This window comes from Callionymus lyra, chromosome 2 (assembly GCF_982586985.1).
Source record: "Callionymus lyra chromosome 2, fCalLyr1.hap1.1, whole genome shotgun sequence".
Classification (NCBI taxonomy): Eukaryota; Metazoa; Chordata; class Actinopteri; order Syngnathiformes; family Callionymidae; genus Callionymus; species Callionymus lyra.
Window position 1 is genome coordinate 6,905,299 of NC_141819.1, and position 26,884 is coordinate 6,932,182.

General features: G+C 41.9%; 2 protein-coding genes across 2 annotated transcripts; one reads left to right on the forward strand and one right to left on the reverse strand.

The window, feature by feature from the left end:
* The first annotated feature begins 1,665 nt into the window (after positions 1-1,665).
* Positions 1,666-12,197, forward strand: misp (mitotic spindle positioning). The gene is made up of 5 exons (XM_087783335.1): positions 1,666-1,718; positions 5,949-7,617; positions 10,420-10,628; positions 10,720-10,758; positions 11,902-12,197. The coding sequence occupies exons 2-5, from the start codon at positions 6,027-6,029 to the stop codon at positions 11,986-11,988; spliced, it is 1,926 nt and encodes a 641-aa protein (XP_087639461.1). The 5' UTR covers positions 1,666-1,718; positions 5,949-6,026; the 3' UTR covers positions 11,989-12,197.
* A 4,566-nt stretch (positions 12,198-16,763) lies between these two features.
* Positions 16,764-26,264, reverse strand: plppr3b (phospholipid phosphatase related 3b). Its single transcript, XM_087783336.1, has 8 exons — positions 25,915-26,264; positions 21,879-21,975; positions 21,292-21,477; positions 21,083-21,209; positions 20,826-21,021; positions 20,137-20,194; positions 19,773-19,946; positions 16,764-19,434 (listed from the first exon to the last, which is right to left on the reverse strand). Exons 2-8 carry the CDS (start codon positions 21,963-21,965, stop codon positions 18,034-18,036), a joined length of 2,229 nt encoding a protein of 742 aa, XP_087639462.1. The 5' UTR covers positions 21,966-21,975; positions 25,915-26,264; the 3' UTR covers positions 16,764-18,033.
* Between the last annotated feature and the right edge of the window lie 620 nt (positions 26,265-26,884).

Here is a 26,884-nt window from a genome sequence, read left to right on the forward strand (position 1 = left end):
TTACACACGAAACTCTGACTTGAACGAGTCTTGAATCGAGTCATAGTTAAAACTTTTTTATTGATTCTAAAATGAGGTTGTTTTTAACGCGTTGACTTAATAAAAATGAATATAAAGGATATGTAGTTTTTAATTATGCTTTTATCCGTTGAAATCCACATCCGGGCTCAAATATATTGTTTGGAATAAACTATTTTATTAACATTTAATCTGGTTAAAATATTGTTATTTTCGTGAAGATCTGGAATGGAAGTAAATCAATGCCATTATAATATCGAATATATAAACATTAAAACTGTTTAAATGTTGATTTTTCTTTCAATTCAACATTAAATTAATATTTCGAATCATTTCATTCAAGAAGAATTAATCAAAACGTTGTTTTTTACATTTAATAATTAGAATATTTTGAATTTGAATAATTTAATTAAAAATACTTGTATGTTCTTTAAAAAAAAAAAAATTAATTAATTATTCAACAAAATCAATTTCAATTTTACATTATACAACTGAAATATATTATTATATTATTATACAAATACAATGGATGATTGGATGATGGATGGATGATTGGATGATGGATGGCTGGATGGATGGATGGATGGATGGATGGATGGATGGATGGATGGATGGATGGATGGATAGATGATGGATGGATGGATGGATGGATGGATGGATGGATGGATGGATGGATGGATGGATGGATGGATGGATGGATGGATGGATAGATGATGGATGGATGATGGATGGATGGATGGATGGATGGATAGATGATGGATGGATGGATGGATGGATGGATGGATGGATGGATGGATGGATGGATGGATGGATGGATGGATGGATGGATGGATGGATGGATGGATGGATGGATGGATGATGGATGGTTGGATGGATGGATGGATGGATGGATGGATGGATGGATGATGGATGGATGGATGGATGGATGGATGGATGGATGGATGGATGATGGATGGATGGATGGATGGATGGATGGATGGATGGATGGATGGATGGATGGATGGATGGATGATGGATGGATGGATGGATGGATGGTGGATGGATGGGTGGGTGGGTGGGTGGATGGATGGATGGATGGATGGATGGATGGATGGATGGATGGATGGATGGATGGATGGATGGATGGATGGATGGATGGATGGATGGATGGATGGATGGATGGATGGATGGATGGATGGATGGATGGATGGATGGATGGATGGATGGATGGATGGATGGATGGATGGATGGATGGATGGATGGATGGATGGATGGATGGATGGATGGATGGATGGATGGATGGATGGATGGATGGATGGATGGATAGATAGATAGATAGATAGATAGATAGATAGATAGATAGATAGATAGATAGATAGATAGATAGATAGATAGATAGATAGATAGATAGATAGATAGATAGATAGATAGATAGATAGATTTAAGAAGTCAAAGCATGTGATGTTGGAATGTTGTCCTCCGGTTATATAATATTTTTTGCAGAGTCAGCTCTTCAACTTTCATCTCATGATCTTAACCCTTAAAATAATGTTGTAAAATAATGTTATAAAATAATGTTGTAAAATAATGTTGCGTCATCGTGATCGAATGTGCGCTTGATTGAGGGGGCGGGGCTTAAGCGCGGGGGGGCGGGGTTGAGAGTTTGCGACAGAGTTGAACTTCAGTCATTTGACTCAGTTCTGCTGCAGAAGGTTTCACAGGTGAGAAGCCTCGGAATTATTTATTATTTTACTCTGTGAGGCTGGTTTTGCTGTTAAGCTGCTGTCGTGACATGAATTTAAAAATAAATAAAATTTAAAGCCAAAAATACAGAATGTAGAGGTTCCAAGAGATGCTAGCTTAGCATGTTGTTTAGCTCTGTTGCTGTTTTTATCCTTTAAAGTCGAGTCGTGATCATCCGTGCGGTTGTTTTCATGGTGGAGTTGAGGAGTCAGGGCTAAAAAAAGCGGTAACTTTGAGTTTTATCAGCAGAAAACAGAACCAGACTCCAGCAGAGGTTCTTATCTGTGAGTGACAGCGTTAGCTCCGGGGGGCTCTGATGCTAATGCTAACTCACCCACTGATGCTAACGTGCTTCTAACTTGACAAATATGATTGAATCTGTTGTTACCTGTAGACATTTGAATTAAAGAAGTAAAGAAACCATCATTGTCACAACTTGTTAAAATGATGCCAGAGATATCAGTATCATGGGATAAATATTAAGAAAGTTAAGGATTATTTCATTTAATTTCTGCTCAACCTTCTCAATAATAAGTCAATACGGGTTCAATATATTTTAGGTTTGACCTTTTTGTTAAATCTGACGTTCAAAATAACTCATGACGTGCTCAATATTTACCCCATTTTACAAAGGTTGGTATCATTGTATCAGTATAACATAATGTTAAATAAATCAATGAACAATTAACTCTCCAAATATGCTTAGAGGAAAAAAAGGCGAATAGGCCAGATTGAAAAAACATGCAATAAGTTGTTTAAAAATACAGTATTAGAAACGTAAAGCACAGTTAAAATGTCATTTCAATGGATGAAATTCCGTAGAGTTGGAAGTGAAAATTTCAGAAAACCAGGAAATCCGCAGGTCCAATGAATCGGTTTGTGAATCTATCAATTATCTCTTAATTATCTTTTTCACCTAATGTTTTGTCGAGTTAAAACTGTCAGACATTTGTGGCGCATGTACTACGAAAATTCCGATTTTCTTGATGAACTAGGACTTGTGTTCTACGTCATTAAGAATTGATGTGTAGTATAGTTTGATCGATCGAATGTAAAAATCGACCACCGCTGATTTCCAGGAAGCGGCAAATACACGCATATGATATAAAAACTTTTTATTTATAATCTAAACATCACAATTGTTGCCCTTTAGTTATTAAGGTGTTTGTTTTTTCGTCCTACAAAGTAACAACAATCTTCTATTGCTGATCCAGTTATTAACCAGACAAGCTACTGTTTTGGTTAAAGTACATTTTGTCATGTTTATGGTCCAAAACTGCAATTTTTGAGTGTTAATTTGATGTTAATAAAACACAATCACATGATTTGCAGTCCATAAAAACATGATCAATAAATGTGGTTGGATTAAAAACCAACCACAACTGCAGTGTTAAGCCTGTTATCTGTAGATTGTTTATTGCTGTATGTCATATAAAAACTACAATAATAATCTCCAGCCTAGTTATGAAGACACTGATCGCTGCAGTCTCGACACCATCCTGGTCATCTTTCCACTCCATATCCAGCATCTTTACGACTTGAACTAGTCGTGTAAAGTCGCCTATAAACTGATAAATGTCACGTCGTTTTTCAAGTTTCATGAATGAGATTGACATGTAGATTTTAATCGACATATTCAAAAGATTTGTTGGAAGTAACAACTTCAGTGTTAGAAAATGTGTTGCACTGATGTGTCGACCAAGCTTCATGAAGCGGTGTCATATTCTTCAGGGGACAGTAGGGGGCGCCCTCAAGTGAGGTTCAATAGAATAGCTTTTCAAAGCAATAGATTCCATAGAGCCGACCAGGGCAAAGTGCGGCCCTTTGACTGAATTTATGCGGCCCTCGTAATGTCAAGGTATGATCATGTATAAATGGTTCTAATGCATTAACAAATGTATTTTGTATTTATTGTTAATTTACATTTAAACATAACACTTCCCTCCTTTTTGTGTGTAATTTTTTGTGTATATATTGATCCCTCAAAATATGTATTTTTTAATTTATTTGAAGAAATGTTTTGAAAAAAAATCGTCTATACAAGAATAAAATTGCAGCTTATTTAGCTAAATAAATGTCGTGTCCATTTTCTTTAGGGAGTTTTTCGTCTTTCTTTTTGCTTGACGGCCCCTAACGACATTCACAGAATTCAATGTGGCCCTTGAACAATTTTAATTGCCCACCCCTGTTATAGAGCAAAGAGTGACATCTAGTGGACTCAGGAAATAATGACACTGCTTCATGAAGCTTCATCGACACATCACTAGTGTTTAGTTTACTTCTCAGATAAAGTCCTACTCAACAAACATATTAGTTTATCGGTAAAATTGCAACTTTTTAAATTGAAATTATCCTAATAGGAAGTGCGTTTTAACAGAAACATCAGCTGAAAAATAAATAAAAATGTTTATTAGAAGTTTCAAAATATATAGAAATGTTTAATAATTTATGTTGGATGTAAATTGATTCTTCAATGAGCTGAAAATCCCAAATATACGTTCAAAAACTACTGACATTCTTGACAAGTACGCTCTGTTACTTGAGTCATAGTAAGGATTGTCGTCTACTTCCCTGTGACAATACATTTCTATAACTTTCTGTTTCACAAGCAATTAAATGTGTTTCGTTTTAATTCCTCGTCCTGTTATCATTAGTGGAAATACTATCAACGCTTGCTTTGTGTGTTTTTCCCGGTCGTGTCACTTTAAAGAAAAACGTTGATGAAGAATTAGACGCCGAACATATTCATGGCTGTTCTCATAATCCAAAACATTGCTTAATCCAATCCGGGCGTCACACCGTCTTTAATATTCAAAGCGATGAATTTCTAGTGCCTTCATGTGTGACGGACACCTCTGGAGCAGACGACTCGCCCCCAGCTTTATTCTACTCAAACCCCCTAAAAAAAACTCTCAGAACACGGATTTAACCTGTAGATGATGACCTTGAAGTGGCGCCGAGACCAAATGTATCACCGTGAGCGAAACTATCTTTCTTCAAACAGCAACTCCAGAACACAACGTTTGAACTAACTTTAGATCTTTAAATCTGTGAATTTTACTTGTTTCGTATGAGTTTTACACACATTTTATTGTCCAAACGCTTCTTTATCATACTCTGTGTTTTTATCTTTCACAAGGACTTTTATTTTCACCCTCTTGGTGGATTATGAGGTTGATTTAAGATGATTTTGTAATATTTTTATAAAAAAATCTTTAATAGTTTTATTATTGGTGACGTGTTGATTTAAAAATTATTTTCTATTTCATTTATAAATTTTTTGTATATTTTTGCATTAAACTACTTTTATTACAGTGGCAACTTTTTTTGCGTCTTTACTTTTAGTTTATTTTTAATTTAAATTGCATCTAAATAAACTCTTTGTAGTCATTTATTCTCTGTTTTACAGATAGGTGTGATTTGTTATTGTTTTTGTGATGAAGGATTGGAATAAAAACACATTTTGCTGACACTATTAAGACACCATTATTTTGCTTAAAGGTAGATTTTGAATTAATATCGTTTAAAATAAATGTAAATAATCTTCACTAATGCTCAATTTTCAGTTAAAGTAATAACAAAAGGGAATATATATATATATATATATATATATATATATATATATAAAATTCAATTGTAAACTTTATTACTTTCCGCTCTGAAGTTCCCTAAAACCGTAAAACACAAAGTTTAATTTTCACAATAAACATACTCTACTCTCGACTGTTTCCATAGCAACCATTCGGTCCTGGTTACTGTTGCCATAGTAACTTGATATTTTCTTCATTGCTGCTGTAAAAAAAAAGAAAAAGTAGTTTCTCATTCAAAGGTGCGATTTTTTTTTTTTTTAAATCTTCATTTAGAGTTTATATACCCTTGTGTCATCTCGGGGTCAAGGTGATCCGAAGGCCCCAAAACAATTGTGTTTGTGTTATCCCTTGTGTCGTCTCCAGGTCAAGGTCAACGACCTCCCTGGCTTCCATAAATACATATGCAGTGGTGGAGGTTGTTTATCTTTGTGAACACACGTTTGTTTTTCGGGCCTTTGGGTCATCTTGACCCTGAGATAACACAAGGGTGAATAATGTAATTAAATACAGTTAAAATGACAAACACACAACTGTTGGAAAGACTGAACAACTTGAAGTATTCCTCCTTCAGCATGCGTTTGTTTTTCTAATGTTTGTTCATTTTCATTTCTCTTCCAGAGACGGGCAGTGAGTTGTCGAGATGTTTTGACCCTCCAGCGGTTTCAAACTCCTCCCCGTTCCGTGCCCTCTGCGGTCATGGACACCAGCCAGAGACGATGGGTGCTGAAGCCCCTCTCGCCTCAGCTGCAGAAGTCCGACCTCCGGGTCCTGGGCACCCCGTCACCGGACACCCACCGGGTCTTCCACTTTGAGAGCGCCACGTTCACTCACAGCACCTCCTTCGCGGACGTGGAGAGTCAACAGGACGGGGACAACACCAGCGACGAGTGGCCGTCCATCGCTTCCACCACTTCCAGCAGCCGATCGGGTTCCCAGTCTGGGTTCTACTCCTTCGTGGACGACCCCACCAGTCCTGAGGCGGAACTGAACGAGGCCTGGCAGGTGTCGTCCCGCAGGCAGGCTCAGCTGGCGACCCTGAAGGAGGACTCCGCTTTCAAGCTCCAAACCTACGCCATTAACAGGAAGCCGGAGCGTCTCTTCGCGGACGACGACGAGTCCAAGTTCTCAGTGGAGCTGAAGAGCAACACCCGGGTCGTAGAAGTAGAGGATGAGGAGAAGCAGCTGCGCGCGGAGATCATCCGAAATCAAGCGCCCAAGAGGTTTTCCATGGAGAAGAAGAAGTTCGTGCAGACGTCAAGTCTCCTCCCGTCGACCCACAAAATGATCGATGGTTTCAGTTTGACCTTCAGTCCAGTAGAAGCCAGGATTCGCCCGACTCGACCCACCGAGCCGGGGACCATCAACGAGGATCAAATCAACTTCAGCGCAGCCCGACAACAGTTCCTCAAGCTGGAGCAAGAGCGATCCGAAGCTCTCACAACGCCTCCGAGGTCCTTGAAGTTCAAGTTCTCCCCGCAGACAAAGATCAAATGGAGGGAAGACGTGAAACACGAAAACACCCCGGAGAGGAGCTGGGTCAAGAGTCCGGTTAAGAAGAGTCTGAGCCTCGAAGACTTGGACTCCGGCCTGGAGGAGCTGTCGCTGGACACTCCCGGAGGGTACACCAGTGATGATGGAGTCTTCAGTGAGAAGCTCAGCAGCGACGCTCCAGAGACCCCCATCCAGAGGGAGATCAGGTTGGCTGAAGAACGCGAGGCAAACCTGCGACGGTCCAGAGGCCTGAAGCACAGCAGCAGCCTGGACATCGTCGAGATCAAAACCAAGCTTGTCCAGTCGCCACTCACACCCATCAAGACCAGAGACAAGAGCCGGGTCAGTTTTGTTTTTCAGAAGGAGATCCAGAAGGAGAGCCAAAGGAAGGATCTTCCTCAGCCTCTTCGTCATATCGAACCGGAGGAAGTCAGAGGGACAGTCGGAGGGTCTGAGGAGTCTTTGCCTCCCTGCTGTCCACACCGGCACCCCGAGGAGTCCTCGGTCTACACCCACAGGAGCTCAGAGCTCCAGACACCAAGCTCCTCAGATTTGCTTGCATATCAGCGAGGGAAGACTCCGCTGTGGAGGGAGAACCAGGAGAGCTCAGGTTTGCAGCCCAGACGACAAGGAGCTCCAGACTTCATCGAGAAGGAGATTGAGGAGTCGCTGAAGAGGGAACAAGAGTTGAGGGAGCAGAGGGAGTCGCGGGCTTCCAGGGAGGAGATCCTGTGGTCTCCGAAACCTCTGGTGGATCCAGCAACCGAGATCGACCAGCTCTACCTGGCTGGCTCAGGTACGTCAACGACCAGGACGACCTGGTATTCCTTTAGCGTTCTGCGTCACTTTCTTTTTGTTTTTCTGGAGATGAAATCTTGTTTGCCATAACTACGCCCACTCTGCTGTGATTGGTTAAACATGGAGGTTTTTCACCGCGCGTCATCCATCCCGGAAGTCCCCACCTCCAAAAGACTCGTTGTATAAACAAAGAGGGGAGTGACTACAGCTGGCTGGAGGAGTGAAGCCATTATTACGTCATAACGAGCTCTCGTAACCTCTCGTTCGCCCAGATTTCAGACCGGGGTGAAACTTATAAAGTAAAAAAAAAATCGTTAATACTAAATAATTACAAATGCTTGGTTTTATTCTCAAATTACTTTTAAAGTTGCAAATTTATTTCAGAACATTTACAAGTCAATCTTAGCATTTTAAATGTTCAGTCAATGGGGATTAAACGCAGCCAATAACTCATTATTTTTGATGGACAGTGTAAGTTGTCTTGTCAAGAGAGAGAATCTCATCAAATGTTTTGTGGTTTTTAGATGGTTTGTCGTCAATCATTCACTCGGACGCTCTTTAATGTTGTTTAATTGTATGGTTTTGAACCAGGCGTGTCAAACTCCATCATACAAGGGACCGAAATACTTTAGCAGTGTCAGTCGAACAACATTTACCAGATATAATCTTTATTGTAGCATCTTTATCTCTGTGTTTGTCATTTCTCAACAAACCCTCTCAGTAAAATTCAGTTTTTACAGTTATTGTACGTCTTTAAATGATCACTTATCTTACACACTGACATTTTTGTGGTTCTCGGTGTCAACATGAACAACCGTCGCTACACAAATACCATGTGGGTGGGACATGTTCGGCCCCCCAAGGCCGTGACACAATCCTCGATCCGACCTTTCAAGCAGTCCATCGATGGAAGGATCAACCGGGCAAAGTCTGACGCTGCTGTCGTACCAGACAATCAGTAACTAAAACCACAAAGTAACCAAAGTCCAGACGAGTCGCTTGGAATCTTCTCTAATCAGTAACTCGAAGACTCACTAAACCTGGACCTTGACGCTCGGCGAGGTTCACATGAGGTATCGTTTAGTAGAGTCATGACTGTTGCCTTTGATCGTCTTTCGCCAAGTTGTAGAACGCGATACTTCATACATTGTGCCGCCCTCTAGAGGACCACTACAACTGCTGCTCTTAATTTCATACTCGCTGACAGTTCATCTACCGTAAGCACTCGCACCGAGAGAATCCAGTCTGGTGTCGTCGGCTCAGGGCGCAGGAACCAAATACTAAATTAAAAAAGTATCTTATGAAGAAGGTAAATTATACACACGTTTTGAGTGGAAGCTAAAAATAAAGTCGCTCTGTGTGTCACATATAAACATATATAATTGCTTCTGTCATGCCTGACAATGTAATCATACCCTACACACGTAGATACGTGGGTTTTTCATGAACCAGTTATTATTATTATTGTTTCTTTCAGTAGTCTACACCTTAGTTGAGTTCATTATAAGCAGATATTCAACCAAATGACCTGTAAAAGTAGAACAACTAGAGACTTATTCGGCAGAAATCACACCTCAACACGGCCAGTAAGTTTGCTAACGTACTCGTGGGTATTGTCAACGCTACATAAGAATGCGTAATATTAGTACATCTCTGTGCGTGTCAGCTGTACCTTGATAAAACAACTTTATCAACGAGTAAACTACAAAGAAAAAAGGTAACCTAAACACGTATGTTATCTATGAGATGATAGAGTAATAAGGTAGTAAGAAAATCGTGTGGTTTTTGTCATTTGCCCATTAACTTAGAAGATACTTGACTGATTTCAAGTGATGTGCAAGGCATTCTGGGATAGCACTTACTAGCAGGCAGAGACACAGAGCTACAGCCCTCGCACTCGTTCCTTATTCCTCGACTTTTGAGTAATTACTCAGTTGTCGCTGGAGCTCTGAGTTTGATCTTGAGGGAGGAATACGGAGCTTAATGGGACCCTTATTGTGTTTTTTTGTATTATATACATTTAATTTTACATATCCTGGAAACGAAAGAGAATCAAAAGAACATGTTGATGTGGTATAACTGTATTTTAATACCTCCAGATTTACTATATATTGGCAGGAACACCATGAAAAAGAAGAGTCTTCAAACTCTTCAAAGGTTCTAGTTTGGTTATCATTATTGTATTTTAAGAAAATTATAAAAATATGTGATTTTTAGTAGCAAAATGAACCGTCAAATATCTGCATCAAAGGATAGTTGAACGAAAAAGTGAGTTAAAGAGCACAAAAAACGTGCAAAATATATATTTATATATAAAAAAACATGTGCATGTGCATTAAAAAATAAAACAAGAAATACCTGTACAAATTATACTATTTTAATAATAGAATGATTCATTGATTTATCACAATATAATCAGACATTTTTAATTAATTGATTTCATAGAGAAAACTTTATTTTGTCGACTTTACTATTTTACTATGAATGTAAAAAAAAAAAGATTTAATGTTCAAAAAGGAGATCTTTCCTGGAAACGAAAGAGCATCAAAAGAACATGTTGATGTGGTATAACTGCATTTGAATACCTCCAGATTTACTATATATTGGCAGGAACACCATGAAAAAGAAGAGTCTTCAAACAAAGCCGTGTATTTAGAATTAAATGTGTAGTGAAAGCTTGATTATTGAGCTGTTGTGTAGCTAAGAAACAGTAACTGTAGACTGGAGGGTCCTCACATGTCTGAACGAGTCCCCATAAGGTCACGGACCAGTTACTCCTTTCTTCTGGTGGTCTTTGCAGATAAACCCGGCGGCTGGTCCTCTCCTCACCCCTCGCTCCGTCAGCCCTCCATGTCTCTGGTCGCCCCTCAGCCCTGGACCACCGGCTCGTCTCCCCCCCCCACGGCGCCGCCCCCCCGCCTGCCCCCCGGCCCGGCTGGAGGTCTGACGGAGACGCTGCTCCAGGACTTCGAGGAGCGACGCATGAAGATGAAGCTGGACGAGGGCTCGGTCAGTGACCTTCAGAACTCGTTTGTGTGTTTTTGAGGGGGGTCTGGGGGGGGATTAAAGTTGAGTCACGATGGTTCTTCTCTCGTCTCAGTACGCAGGGATTCAGCCGGTGGACGAAGTCAACAACCAGGTGAGCAGCCGCGACCCTCAGGTGTTCGATGTGTCCTCCAATGTTCAGTGACATGTGTACATTTAAAATGATTAGTTAACTCAAGATACTTTAATGTTTAAACTGTTGAACCTGGAAAAACTAATCAATTCTACCAATTCTAGGTTATTGTATATAATATTTATATTATTATTATATATTAATATTATATTATATATTATTATTATATCTATTATATATAATATTTATATTATTATTATATCTTTATATTATATATTATTATATATATTATTATATATAATATTTATATTATATATTAATATTATATATATTATTATATATAACAATTCTAGGTTATTGTATATAATAATCAATACATCATTACTTTATTAATTAGTTAATTATTATATAACTATACTGTATATATATTGTATATCATTTTTATTCTTGTAGAGCTCATGTAATATTAATACACTTTTATACATTATTAATCATGTTTTTTTCTGCGTTTCATTTAAGTTAGTTGGTTAATGAAGTTGTCAAGTTACTTTCTAGTTTGGTTATCATTATTTTATTTTGAGAAAATTATTAAAAATATGTGATTTCTAGCAGCAAAATGGACTGTCAAATATCTGCATCAAAGGATAGTTGAAAGAAAAGGTTAAAGCACAAAAAACATGCAAAACATATATATTTAAAAAAAAAACATTTAAAGAAATGTGCATTAAAAAATAAAATAAGAAATACATGTACAAATTATACTATTGTTAATTTGTTCTTTATCTTTAGACTTAGATTGTATAATCTTGTTCTTTCTCTTTATTTCTCTTTGTTCTTGTTCTTATTTTATTTTATTTTTATGAATAATTGCTGTATTTGCTGTGGCTAATTGGAAAAAAACAACAATTTCCCGAAGGAGACGTCCTGAGGGATCAATAAACTTCTACCTGAACTAATATTTTAATAATGGAATGATTAATTGATTTAACACAATATAATCAGATATTTTTAATTTATTTTAATCTATTTCCTTGAGAAAAATCCTCACTGCATTTTGTCGACTTCACTTTTTTACTATGAATGTAAAAGAAAAGGATTTATGTGTTGATCGTTATAAAAAATTCAAATCCATAAGAGCGGAGACTCAAGCCGTGCCGTCGACAGGTGGTCGAGTCCACACGAGTGGTCCGACACAAGAACGTGCGAGCGCTGCGCTGGGAGGCCGGCGTCTTCAACCAGGAAGCTCCGTGAGGTCGAGCGCTGACCAGTGAGAACGGTCGGTTCGCTCACGGGGGTCGAGCCCTCGTCCAATCAGCAGCCGCTCCTACAGGTGATGAATGGAAACCAAAATGTAATTGAAAATAACGGAGGATTGTTTTAAGTTTGACTTTGAAGAGAGTTTGTATTTTTTTTGTAAACATGATTTATTGTGATCAATAAAAGGAATTTTCAAAACAGAATGAAGGGTTGGCGTTGCCTAGCAACCATATACCAGGTCAATTAAAAGATGGATCGTGATTTCCTTTTTAAAGTTACTGTTTAAAATTAAACGTCAAACATCCATTTGTGTTTATCCGACGTCAACTTCTCGCGTTTCTCTAGCAGATGTTTAACTTTCTTTGGCGATGGACAGATCATTATAATGGAGTGAAAGAAAGGAAGATATAAAGAGCAGAAAGGAAGTGAATGATAAGGTTAGAATATTATGGAGGAAGAGAAAGTAAGGATGGTGCATTAGAGTGAATGCAAGTGAAGATAGAATTGATTTATTGTCTCTTTAAAGTAAGAAATGAAGTACTATAGAGACCTGGTGAAAGGATAGAAGGTGAAAATGTTCATGATTTAAATGTTTAAAAAAAGACAAATCAACTTAAAATTAATATTTTATACTTATTATATGCAATTTGTGAAGATACGATTTTAACATCTATTCAGAATATGCGATTTATTGAGTTTTAAAAAGAAAAAAAGGGGGAGGAAACACGAGTTGCTCTCACTGTAAATGTGCTAAAGGTTCGCTGTTGGTGGAGCTGTAATGGCAAACATCCGCCAGTAGAGGGCGACACATGTCGACGGTGTGCGTTCACTTTGATCGATGCAGACGATCAGGCGTCACCCGGCTTTGATTTAGTCACGTGACTTAAGACACCCTCAGTCACTCACTCTGGAGAAGATCCCCAGTGTGGACAATGTTTAACACACACACACACACTAACACACACACCGAGTGGGCTGCGAACATGATCAATTGCTTCACACACACATATTCCTGGTTGCTGTTTCCATGGCAACAGCCTGGCTGTTGGATGGCCTCCAGGAAATAAAGAAGTGAGGAGGAGGAAGGAGATCAGACGAGAGCTGGAGTGTGAAGATGCTGGAAAACCTGGTTTATGAGGACAGTCGTGGTCCGGGAGGACCAGAGACCAGAGCGGGTGTAGAGCACAACACACACATACACACGTACACACACATTAAAACAGTAACACACTCATGGCTGCAAATACACAACTTAATGAAAAACACTTTGATTGTGTCGTTTGTGTTGCTCGTATTTATCTGGTTGTGTCTTCTCAAGAGATCCGATGTCGCTCTGCAGAAGCAGAAACCTGCGCAGAACCAGACTGCAGGACGGACTTCACTAGCCGGGGTCCTGGATGTGTTCTGAGATCTAAACTGACACGAGTGTGTAGACGAAATAAAAAGTTGTGACGAATGAAAAAAACCTCGAGCCAGAAACGTGAACTGAACAAACAGTGTGTGTTGTGTGTGTGTGTAAATGCATGTGTTATGCGTGTGTGTACATGCATGTGTGTTGATATGAGAGGGTGAGAAAGAGAGTGAGAAAAGTGTGTGTGTGTGTGTGTGTGTGTGTGTGTGTGTGTGGCTGCGTATTCATGTGTGTGTGTGTATCTGCGTGTTCATGTGTGTGTGTGTGAGTATGTGTGTGTGTGTGTAGCTGCGTATTCATGTGTGTGTGTGTGTGTATATGCGTGTTCATATATGTGTGTGTGTGTGAGTATATGTGTGTGTGTGAGTATGTGTGTGTGTGTGTATCTGTGTGTTCATATGTATGTGTGTGTGTGTGTGTGTGTGTGTGTGAGTATATGTGTGTGTGTGTGTATGTGTGTGTGTGAGTATGTGTGTGTGTGTGTCACTAACCATTACTTACTTACTTATCTCACCGTTATCAAGAGTGTTGCTGTGGAAACACTATAGTAGAGCAGTAGCATAAGTAGTAGTAATAGAAGTTATAATAGTAATAATAGTAGAAGTTATTATAGTAATAGTAGTAATAGTAGTAGAAGTTATAATAGTAATAGTAGTAGAAGTTATAATAGTCACAGTAGTAGAAGTTATTATAGTAATAGTAGTAAAAGTAGTAGAAGTTATAATAGTAATAGTAGTAGAAGTTATAATAATAGTAGTAGAAGTTATAATAGTCACAGTAGTAGAAGTTATTATAGTAATAGTAGTAATAGTAGTAGAAGTTATAATAGTAATAGTAGTAGAAGTTATAATAATAGTAGTAGAAGTTATAATAGTCACAGTAGTAGAAGTTATTATAGTAATAGTAGTTATAGTAGTAGAAGTTATTATAGTAATAGTAGTAATAGTAGTAGTAATAGTAGAGATTAAGTAGTTCAGACTTGAGAGTCAACGGTCACAAGAGTTTCAGGCTCAACCTTTGATTCTTCAATGTTTAACGACGGTTTGTTCTTTTCATCTTCAAGGTTCAAACACAGCAGGGAGTTCATTGAAGGTCATTGAAGGTCATCGAAGGTCATCGAAGGTGCGACGATAGACACGAGCGTTTTTATTGGATGAATTAAAGTCTTTATACAAATATACCTCAAGATAGATCTGAACTTCTCTGAGCTGAAAATCATTTGGAAATCACGTCATAATGGACTCTCGTAACCTCTCGTTCGCCCAGATTTCAGAGCAACTTTATAAAGTAATGAGTTGAAAACATGGTCATGATGAAGAACTTACTGCGTCTTGGAGAACATTTACTACATGTCAGGAGATTTGAAGTTTATCATTAGTTGAGATACCTGGAGAACATCTTCATTGTAGCTTCAGCTTCAGTAAATAAATAAATAAATATAAATAAAACACGATTTGTTCTCTGTACCTACAAACGACTCTTTGAACAAGACGAGGAAGTATAAGAAAGATAAGTCGAGCTCTTGATGTTGGGATTTATGCTGAGAAATATTAGGTCCGGAGGGAGTAAACCTGTGACCTTTCTGTGGTGTGTTTGTATGTGGGTTTACTCCGGGCACTCCGGTTTTCTCCCACAGTCCACAAAAACATACAGAGGTTGATTGAGAACTTGGGAAAATTGTCCGTAGGTACGAGTGTGTGTGTGAAAGGTTGTGTGTCTTTGTGTGTCCTGTGATGGACCGGCGTCCTTTCCAGGGTGTCCCCCCCCCCCCCCCCCCCCCCCTGAAGACACTGAGATAGACTCCACACCAGCAACACCAATAAGGGACTTATAGTGGTGAATAAAACGAACACATACTTTGGAAGGTACTTTTGCTGCAGAAGTACTCGCTGAGTCACAGCGGATGCGATTGTGATTCTTTGAACAGAAATAACTCTGGCACCGGTACTTGTGGATCAAGAAGATTTAATTGGGTCATGCAGCACCGTCCTCCACCGACACAAGGTTCAATAGCAGCAACGATTCTCTTTTTACATTTGACAAAATGCTTCAAGAAGACTGATGGTTTACACATTCAGGTGAACTCTGACCCCCCCCCCCCCCCGCGGTCTTTTACATCTGCACACGCGTGTGGGAGAAGATTCACACGTTTCATGATGACACACATGCAACGACACAGACACGGCAACGGCAGGCGACGGCGTTTCTCATCCCTCGTCGGAGAAGCTTCGACTGTTTCCACAAGAGGAGATGTCGTCGCCCACGTCCAAGACGCTGCTTCTGAAGGTGGATCTGGCATCAGGAACGTCAGCGACATCTTCAGAACCTGCTGCAGCCGACCATAGATTCTGTACGTACGGCTTCAGGCTACAAGCATGGAGCTGGTTCCTCTTCTTGGAAATGAAGTTCCTTAAAGTGATGGTTTCACCCACAATTAACACTCATTTTCTACTCGCCCTCATGTCGACTTAGAGTTTGATTATCCTCAGAGTAATCTGTTCTTTTTTAGAGTTATAGACAAAAATGTTTGTTCATTTTAATGTAGCGACTGGAGCTCAGTTGTCTTCGTCTTCATCTTCGTCCAAAAAGACACTTAAAAACATCCAAATACCTTCATACTGCTCGTCTGTAACGTCCATCTTGGATTGAAGCCTCGACATGAGAAGAATTGTTCATGAAAAACTTAAATTAATCTATATTTTATGCTCGGTTGTGGCAGTTATTTAAAGAACACAAGGTCTATAAACCAGAAGTACTCCAGGTAAATATCGCGATCGCTTCCAGTTTATACAGTAGGCTTTATGTACTCTGGAAACGCTTGCGATATTTACACGATATTTACACTTAAAAACAAAAATGTTTGTTCATTTTAATGTAGCGACTGGAGCTCAGTTGTCTTCATCTTCTTCCAAAAAGATACTTAAAAACATCCAAATACCTCCATACTGCTCGACTGTAACGTCCATCTTGGATTGAAGCTTCGACATGAAAAAGTAATAAGTCTGTATTTTAAGATCGTTTGAAGCAGAAGCTAAAAGGCTAACATGCTACACCGTTACAGACGAGCAGTATATGGAGGTATTGTGTTGTTCTTAAGTGTCTTTTTCAATGAAGATGAAGACGAAGACAACTGAGCTCCAGTCGCTACATTAAAATGAACAAACATTTTTGGCTATAACTCTCATAAAAGAACAGATTACTCTGAAAATAATCCCGACATTAGTCGACATGAAGCTGAGTAGAAAATGAGTGAAGTTTGAATTTCGGCTGAACTTTCCTGAACTTTCCTGATCGTGCCAACAGCGGCGATAGATATTAGCTCGTCGTCTTAGCTTACAGAACTAAATTCATTAACATTGTAATGCACCCCCTGGTTTTCAGGTTTAGCGATGGGGCGGCGGGTTGTGACGTGGGGAAGAACACGGAAGCTAATGCTCAAATTAGCCTCCAACAATTCGGTCACTGGAGTCGTCTGTAAGTTGCTGATTAAGGAGCCGTTCTGGTTCTGCACAAATCGACGTCTCCTCTTGTGGAAGTCCAAACTAAAACTCCTGCACTCGTCCGACCAACACCTTTCAGTTACTATAAACAAACCCTTGACCGTCCAACCAACCACGCGCGGTGAAGCTCACCGGTACCGATGAGGAAATCACGTCCGTGGTTTCTTAGATTTGATCTCAACGTCAGGCCTTCTGGAATTAATGCACACGATTCGCACCTTTACGAAAGAAAACTCAACACATCTCCGTCGGAGACGCACGAACACACATGCTTATCACCATAGCAACCGAGCCATCACAACAGAAAGGCGGACGACACACTTTGTATTATACAGTCGGTGTAGTTTCAGCCGGGTACCTGTAGGGGGATCACCGTGGCAGTCCCTTTCCAAAGACGGAGATTCCTGATCTTCCAAATGTCTTTTCCAGTTTCGTCCAAGGAAAGGTTTGTTGTTCTCTTGCTTCACAATTTTAACTCTGAATTTTTACGTTTTTCGAATTTGTCGCTCTTTGCGACTTTCGAATACATTGGTCGGAGCCGAGAATTCGAATCGCCCATGTTTTTTGTTTCTAATCGAAGTTTTATTGTCCGAGTTTCATATGATGACGTTTGTCAGGAGCTAGTTGGGTTCATGGTTCATAAAGAGAGTTCATTCAGGAAAAACCGAAAGAGCTGTTTAGCTTTAGCAAAGATAGCATCTTAATTAAGCGGCAGCTAAGAGTAACGTGGGAGAATTTCGACGTAAGCTAGCAAGGAAGTTGGCATGATTCACCATTGCAGGAGCAGTTAGCATTCTGAGGATGGTTTTTGTGCCTGATAAGAGAAGCAACCAACTGGCGTCCCTACCCGGGACTTCATCGATCTGGTTGGACAGCTGCGTACTCATTTTTACACGTCATGATCGCTGTGCGGATGAGCATCTGAGGTAATTACAGTATGTATGGTGATAAATATATACAATCAACCTGCTCTTACCACGAGTGTCGCTCAACATGATTGAGACTGAGCAGGACAGCCTCAAAAAGCGTATGGCTGGAGCTTCCTGGGTGGAACCCTTCCAAGCGTCTGGACCTCACTGCTGTGCTTTAGTTTTAAATAAGGCTTTTGTTTAAAAAAAAAAAAAGAGACTAATCCTTGTATCGCCGTCCTTGAAGACTTTTATAATAGTTCTCCTGTTCGTTATGATTGCGAATCTCTCGATCCAATAGGACTAACGCCGTCTTGCGTCTCATGGCCATTTCCCTTCGCTGTGCTTCGGCGGAGATCTCCATCTGAGCGTGGATGGAGGATTGAACTCGCTCGGCCTCAGCGATGAAGCGAGGTGACGCGGAGCGCCCCGGACGGAAGCTGCTTCCGTGGGCTGCCGAGTCTCCTCTGTGATGGCTGTTGAGGTCGTAGGTATCGCGCTGGTCGCCTCCATTGGACGCACCTGCCCACTCCCATGGATTACCATTTCCCGCAAGAGGTGGGGCCTGAGGTGGGGCAGGTACTTGGACAACAGGATGGTGGGGAGCGTGGGCATCCACGGTAACAATTGATCCTTCCCTCTGTGGCTCAGATGTTTGGCGGTAGTGAGGGGAGTCAGCACTAGACGATGTTCCAGAACCAGTAGAGGTGGATTCTGAGGACTTATCTCCTGAGGATTGAGATGGCAGGAGGCCTTGCTGCTTGGACATGGCAATGACTTGCATAAGTCTTGGCTGGGTATTGGCACCATGAGAAGACGAATCCCCAGTTGCCTTTTCCCGTATAGCCAGCCACTTAGCACGCGTTACTGCACTTTTTGGCGAGACTGGAGGGGGTCCTGCCTCATGGATTTGAGGGGCTCTAGGAGTTGCTACGGCCACAGGTTTCGTCCCTGGTGGAGGAGTGGGGTTTCGGCTGGTAGCCCCTCTACTTGAATGAACAGAAGGCTGGTAAATGGGGGCCTGTGATCCCCCATCATCAGTGGTGACTGAGCTCCTCTCTGAGCCCTCCTCACTCGCCTCTCGGTCGATATCCTCTCGTGGGCTTTGCCCCCTCATCTCCATTGACTTCTGTTTCCACTCTGACATCAACTGCTGGGACCTCATAGGGTCCATTGGAACTTGAACGGCCTTCAGACGCCTTTGGACTGGTTGTACCGGCTGAACGGGTTGCACAGGCTGGACTGGATCACCTGAGCCTTCACCAAGCCCCCCGTTGACATTCATCGAGGCCCGAGGTAGTGTGTTACTAAAGGTCAGCATGGTCTCCTTCCCCATTGGGCTGCGTGGAGCTAGCAGTTCCACATCCACACTGGCCCTCTTCAGGCTCCCCATGGAGGTCTTTTCCCTCTGCAAAGGCCCTAAACCCTCAAGTCTGTCCATCGGTGCTGGAGCCGATGATATTTCATCATTGCTTTCAGAGGCAGAGGCCGGACCCTTATTGTAAACAGAATCGTGTCCACGCTCCGTCAGTGCCCGGAGTGGATCCTCCTTTGGGGCGGAGGGTGCGGGTGGTGGTGTGACATCCTCAGAGGACTTGAAATTGGCAACTGCATGAAAAGCCTAAAGAAGAACAGAACTTTAGTTATTGTCTGGAAGTAACAATGGAAATGTAAGCAGCTAAAAGGACTGTTGACAGGTTTAGTAAGTTGAACCTGCAACACCTTCAAGAAGAAACTGAGTCTGGTGTTTATGATTAATAACTTATATTATGGGTTTCGGAGAATCTCTTTATTGCCAATGAGGCCTTGAAAAAAGAGAGGCAGAAATGTCACGCTTCACTGTCGTCATGGCAACAGCAACAAAAAGATATCTCTATGACAACACAGTGAGTGTGTTTAGTGCACCAGCAGCAGATGGACATTTTGGGTGAGGGATTAGAAATGATGCTCAGAACTCACCAGGTAAGCGGCGATGAATGCTCCGATGAGAAAGCCCACATAGACGTCCATGGGGTGGCTCCGGTGCTGCGTTATCTGAGTCAGACCTGTCAGGACGGCTGCGATAGCAAACGCAAACACCAGCACAGGCTTGAGCAGCTTGGTGCTATCGGAAATGGTGGAGTTGAAATACATCTGCAGAGGAAAGGATGGAAATTGTCAAACAGATGCTTCTTTCTCATGCAAAAACAAAACCTTTTATGGTTTTAGGTGGGTTGACAGGATCTAGGAAGTTGCCTTAGTGATGAGCTAAAGGATCAGTCAGTCTTGGCTAGCTTTGGTTTTTCTTGTAGCTGTCCAGAGATGGGTTGAAAGGTCAACTTACTGAAACGTACACCGCAGCAAAGGCAGACAGAGTCGCGTGTTGAGAAGGAAAAGTTTTTCTGCAACAAAGAAGGACAAAGAGTTAACCTCAGTTTCTGGAGCTTAATTAAAAAAAAGAGAGCGTTATCTTCAAAATAACCATTGAGATTCCGAGGCAGTAGGGACAGTCCATGCATGGAAAACCAATAATTGCTTATTTGGAATCAACAATTATTGTTTGGTACTGAAATCTGACATAGTCTCCCTGATTTTCTACCAAACCCTATGGTCACCGGACTATAGAACCGGGATTCTGCAGAAGAACATCTGGGGTACCGTACAGATGAGAGTTTGGGTATTAGAACGGGGAGCCATTGAACTCTAGAAACACCAACATAAACTAAATTTGATAAAGAAACTTGTTTATCACAACTAAACTTAGGTGGAGACCATGGGGTGGGGACAAGAATTGTTTGACAGTTTGTGGTCTAAGGTGGTCCTTAGATAGCTATGGCATCCGTCAGAGAAGTATTCTCGGTAGATGGTAGCTGCTTCCCTCTCAATATTTTTATGGGCAGGAGACATTTTATTAGTAGCATACATTGCAAGATTAAAATGGTTGCGGCGCTGCTGTGCCCAGCGATCTATGTTGCGCTAGATGAGTAACAGTCGCTATATGCGACTATCTTTAGCCTTCAGTGGTCTGCTCACCTGGCGGCCATTATGGCGTGTTGGTCATGCCCGGCACAGATGTCTTTGGTGATGTAAGGGTTTTTGTCACAGGACACCCCCAGCTGAGTGTAGTTGGGTTTACAGACGGTGAGGAAGAATGGTGCGTGGTAGCCCGTGGACAGCTGGATGATGTCGGTCACCAGAGCCGTGGCACAAAGACCAAAGACGTGCACACCTGGACGGACACGGCAGCGTTGATGTGTAGGACACGCACGTGGACACGGAGAAAGTCTCACCGACAAAGCGAACCGTCCTCCTCAGGAAGGAGTTAAAGTTGCAGCCGCCAGCGTTGATGCTACCTTCAGGACGGCGGAGCTTCAGTCGGGACTGTAGGCAGTAGATCAGGCCTTCCACCAGCATGATCTAAATCAGATGGGATTACAACCCTCGCCCCCAACAAGGTGCGCTCCATTCACAGCCGTCGGAGACAACCGGAGACAGTTACCGAAGCAGCCGGTCCGGCGAAGGCAAGGCTCAGCAGCATCAGCAGCGGGATCAGCTCGTCCCCGCCGTCCACGTACGGCATGCTGAGGTCGCGGTCGTGGCAGCGGAAGCCGACCTGCGCCGGCTGCACAACGTCCGTCAGCTCCAGGAAGTAGAGCGACACCATAGAGGAGGCCACGATGGGCAGCTGGAAGAAAGAAGGGGGGTCACATGCAGCCCCCACAAGAAGGTCAACTTTGCACCAACAACTTCAGAGGAAGAGGGTTTATTTCTCTTTTGAGGATCAGCCGACTGTAACGAGATCAGTCGGGTTCTTTGAAGACAGTTTAGAGTCGACTTCACAGCAGACTTCTGGACTAATCTCTTCACATGAGCCGACGTCATACTCCAGGACGCAGAGGTTTAGACTAGTTTGGCTGGAAGGATGGATCGCATTATCGGAGGAAAAGTGTCAGATGATACGTGACCCTAACTTAACAACTGTAGTGTGTGTGTGTGTGTGTGTGTGTGTGTGTGTGTGTGTGTGTGTGTGTGTGTGTGTGTGTGTGTGTGTGTGTGTGTGTGTGTGTGTGTGTGATGAGCTGTTACCTCCACAAAGTAGAAACATGGCAACAGAGTGAGACTGTCCTTGGATGGCTTCTTCTTCGTCTTGTCTGCCGGACTCATCATCATCATGTTGGTCCCACTGTACAAACACACTCATCATCATCATCATCATCTTCATCATCATCATGTTGGTCCCACTGTACAAACACACACTCATCATCATCATCATCTTCATCATGTTGGTCCCACTGTACAAACACACTCATCATCATCATCATCATCATCATCATCATCATGTTGGTCCCACTGTACAAACACACACATCATCATCATCATCATCATCATGTTGGTCCCACTGTACAAACACACACATCATCATCATCATCATCATCATGTTGGTCCCACTGTACAAACACACTCATCATCATCATCATCATCATCATGTTGGTCCCACTGTACAAACACACACATCATCATCATCATCATCATCATGTTGGTCCCACTGTACAAACACACTCATCATCATCATCATCATCATCATGTTGGTCCCACTGTACAAACACACACATCATCTTCATCATCATCATCATCTTCATCATGTTGGTCCCACTGTACAAACACACTAATCATCATCATCATCATCATCATGTTGGTCCCACTGTACAAACACACACATCATCTTCATCATCATCATCATCATGTTGGTCCCACTGTACAAACACACACATCATCTTCATCATCATCATCATGTTGGTCCCACTGTACAAACACACTCATCATCATCATCATCATCATCATGTTGGTCCCACTGTACAAACACACACATCATCTTCATCATCATCATCATGTTGGTCCCACTGTACAAACACACTCATCATCATCATCATCATCATCATCATGTTGGTCCCACTGTACGAACACACACATCATCATCATCATCTTCATCATGTTGGTCCCACTGTACAAACACACTCATCATCATCATCATCTTCATCATGTTGGTCCCACTGTACAAACACACTCATCATCATCATCATCTTCATCATGTTGGTCCCACTGTACAAACACACACATCATCATCATCATCTTCATCATGTTGGTCCCACTGTACAAACACACTCATCATCATCATCATCATCATGTTGGTCCCACTGTACAAACACACACATCATCATCATGTTGGTCCCACTGTACAAACACACACATCATCATCATCATCATCATGTTGGTCCCACTGTACAAACACACACATCATCATCATGTTGGTCCCACTGTACAAACACACACATCATCATCATCATCATCATGTTGGTCCCACTGTACAAACACACACATCATCATCATGTTGGTCCCACTGTACAAACACACACATCATCATCATCATCATCATGTTGGTCCCACTGTACAAACACACACATCATCATCATCATCATCATGTTGGTCCCACTGTACAAACACACTCATCATCATCATCATCTTCATCATGTTGGTCCCACTGTACAAACACACACATCATCATGATCATCATCATCTTCATCATGTTGGTCCCACTGTACAAACACACTCATCATCATCATCATCATCATGTTGGTCCCACTGTACAAACACACACATCATCATCATCATCAGCATCTTCATCTTCATCATGTTGGTCCCACTGTGCAAACACACACATCATCATCATCATCATCATCTTCATCATGTTGGTCCCACTGTACAAACACACTCATCATCATCATCATCATCAACATGTTGGTCCCACTGTACAAACACACACATCATCATCATCATCATCATCATCTTCATCATGTTGGTCCCACTGTACAAACACACACATCATCATCTTCATCTTCATCATGTTGGTCCCACTGTACAAACACACACATCATCATCATCATCATCATCTTCATCATGTTGGTCCCACTGTACAAACACACACATCATCATCATCATCATCATCATCTTCATCATGTTGGTCCCACTGTACAAACACACACATCATCATCATCATCATCATCATCATGTTGGTCCCACTGTACAAACACACTCATCATCATCATCTTCATCTTCATCATGTTGGTCCCACTGTACAAACACACACATCATCATCATCTTCATCATGTTGGTCCCACTGTATAAACACACACATCATCTTCATCATCATCATCATCATCATCATCATGTTGGTCCCACTGTACAAACACACACATCATCATCATCATCATCATCATCTTCATCTTCATCATGTTGGTCCCACTGTACAAACACACACATCATCATCATCATCATCATCTTCATCATGTTGGTCCCACTGTACAAACACACTCATCATCATCATCATCATCATGTTGGTCCCACTGTACAAACACACACATCATCATCATCATCAGCATCTTCATCTTCATCATGTTGGTCCCACTGTACAAACACACACATCATCATCATCTTCATCATGTTGGTCCCACTGTATAAACACACACATCATCTTCATCATCATCATCATCATCATCATCATGTTGGTCCCACTGTACAAACACACACATCATCATCATCATCATCATCTTCATCATGTTGGTCCCACTGTACAAACACACACATCATCATCATCATGTTGGTCCCACTGTATAAACAAACACATTATCTTCATCATCATCATCATCATCTTCATCATGTTGGTCCCACTGTACAAACACACTCATCATCATCATCATCATCATCTTCATCATGTTGGTCCCACTGTACAAACACACACATCTTCATCATCATCATCATCATCATGTTGGTCCCACTGTACAAACACACACATCTTCATCATCATCATCATCATCTTCATCATGTTGGTCCCACTGTACAAACACACACATCTTCATCATCATCATCATCATCTTCATCATGTTGGTCCCACTGTATAAACACACACATCATCTTCATCATCATCATCATCATCATCATCATGTTGGTCCCACTGTACAAACACACACATCATCATCATCATCTTCATCTTCATCATGTTGGTCCCACTGTACAAACACACACATCATCATCATCATCATCATCTTCATCATGTTGGTCCCACTGTACAAACACACTCATCATCATCATCATCATCATGTTGGTCCCACTGTACAAACACACACATCATCATCATCATCAGCATCTTCATCTTCATCATGTTGGTCCCACTGTACAAACACACACATCATCATCATCTTCATCATGTTGGTCCCACTGTATAAACACACACATCATCTTCATCATCATCATCATCATCATCATCATGTTGGTCCCACTGTACAAACACACACATCATCATCATCATGTTGGTCCCACTGTATAAACACACACATCATCTTCATCAGCATCATCATCATCATCATCATGTTGGTCCCACTGTACAAACACACACATCATCTTCATCATCATCATCTTCATCTTCATCATGTTGGTCCCACTGTACAAACACACACACATCATCATCATCATCATCATGTTGGTCCCACTGTACAAACACACACATCTTCATCATCATCATCATCTTCATCATGTTGGTCCCACTGTACAAACACACTCATCATCATCATCACCATCTTCATCATAGCAGTTAAAACTCCAGCTCAACATGATGCTTCTAACTGTTCCTTATCAAACATGCTTTTTATCATCATGATCTTCATCATCATCATCATCTTCATCATCATGATCTTCATCATGACCCCCCCCCCCCCTCCTCTAGTCCTCCTCAGCTCCATCATCCTGCGCGAGATCCAGATCTGCCTCATGCCAATTAGGATTCAGCCAATCAGAGCGCAGCGGCACTCCAGATGTTTGAGCACACGCACGCACACGTGTGAGCGCACCTGCGTGTAGACGTGCACGCGCCGGCGCACACCTACACTCACGTTTATAGCTATGCACAGGTAACGGGAGTCACGTGTCATCACCAGGTGATGGAGCGTGAAGGACTGCAGTCATTACTCCCACACGCACGCACGCGCACGCTGCGGCTCATCCAGCCCGCAACGGTCCGGCGTCTTTGTCGGGCGGTTCCGATCCGACCCACCGAGCAGCAGAACCTCACCTGCTCCGGTCCAGCTGTCGGATCGTTCACGGATTCTCGTCACGTTCCTGTTCACTCGCCGCCCGCAGGAACCGTCTCGGTACCAGACCCGGTCCACCTCCGGACCCCGCTGCGCCTGGTCAGAACCAGGCTCGTCCTGCAGGTCCCGGCTCAGTCCCCCGGTCCGGTGTCTGCTCGGTTCTCCCGGTAAAAACTGCAGATCCGAGTCCAGCGGCTGTTTTCTGTTTCCTCGTGAAGCTGCACGATGCGTTCGTGAGCGCCTGTGTGTGTATGCGTGTGCGCGTGTGTGTATCTGCGTGTGCGTGTGTGCGTGAGTGTGTGTGAGTGACTGTGTGTGTGCGTGTGCGTGAGTGAGTGTGTGTGGCAGGTGACTGCCTTCTGTTCAGCTCCAGCCCTCCAGCTGCACGAGAACAGGTTCGAGTGTTACACGAAAATAAAAACACAAATTGAAGAATGAAGGTCCACTCAGTTGATCGACTATAGTCTGCTTTTGAAAACGACCTGTTTTTTTTTTTTTATATCTGATGAAAACAGATGCTATTTATTTTAAAGTTAAACTGAGGATTGGATCCGACCATGTTTTCAACTCATTACTTTATAAAGTTGCTCTGAAATCTGGACGAACGAGAGGTTACGAGAGTCCATTATGACGTAATAATGGCTTCACTCCTCCAGCCAGCTGTAATCACGCCCTTTGTTTATACAACGAGTCCCTTGGAGGTGGAGACTTACGGGCTTGATGACGCTTGTGACACACCTCCATGTTTGACCAATCACAGCAGAGTGGGTGTGGTTATGGTCAACAAGATTTCATCTCCAGAAAGTGTTTTCAGTGGGCGGAGCTTAAGATCATTTTCTAATGTCAATATTTCAATGAAAAGCAAGTTTTGTACAAACACACACTGATGATACAATAGAGTCACACATCACAAAAACACACACACTGATGATACAATAGAGTCACACATCA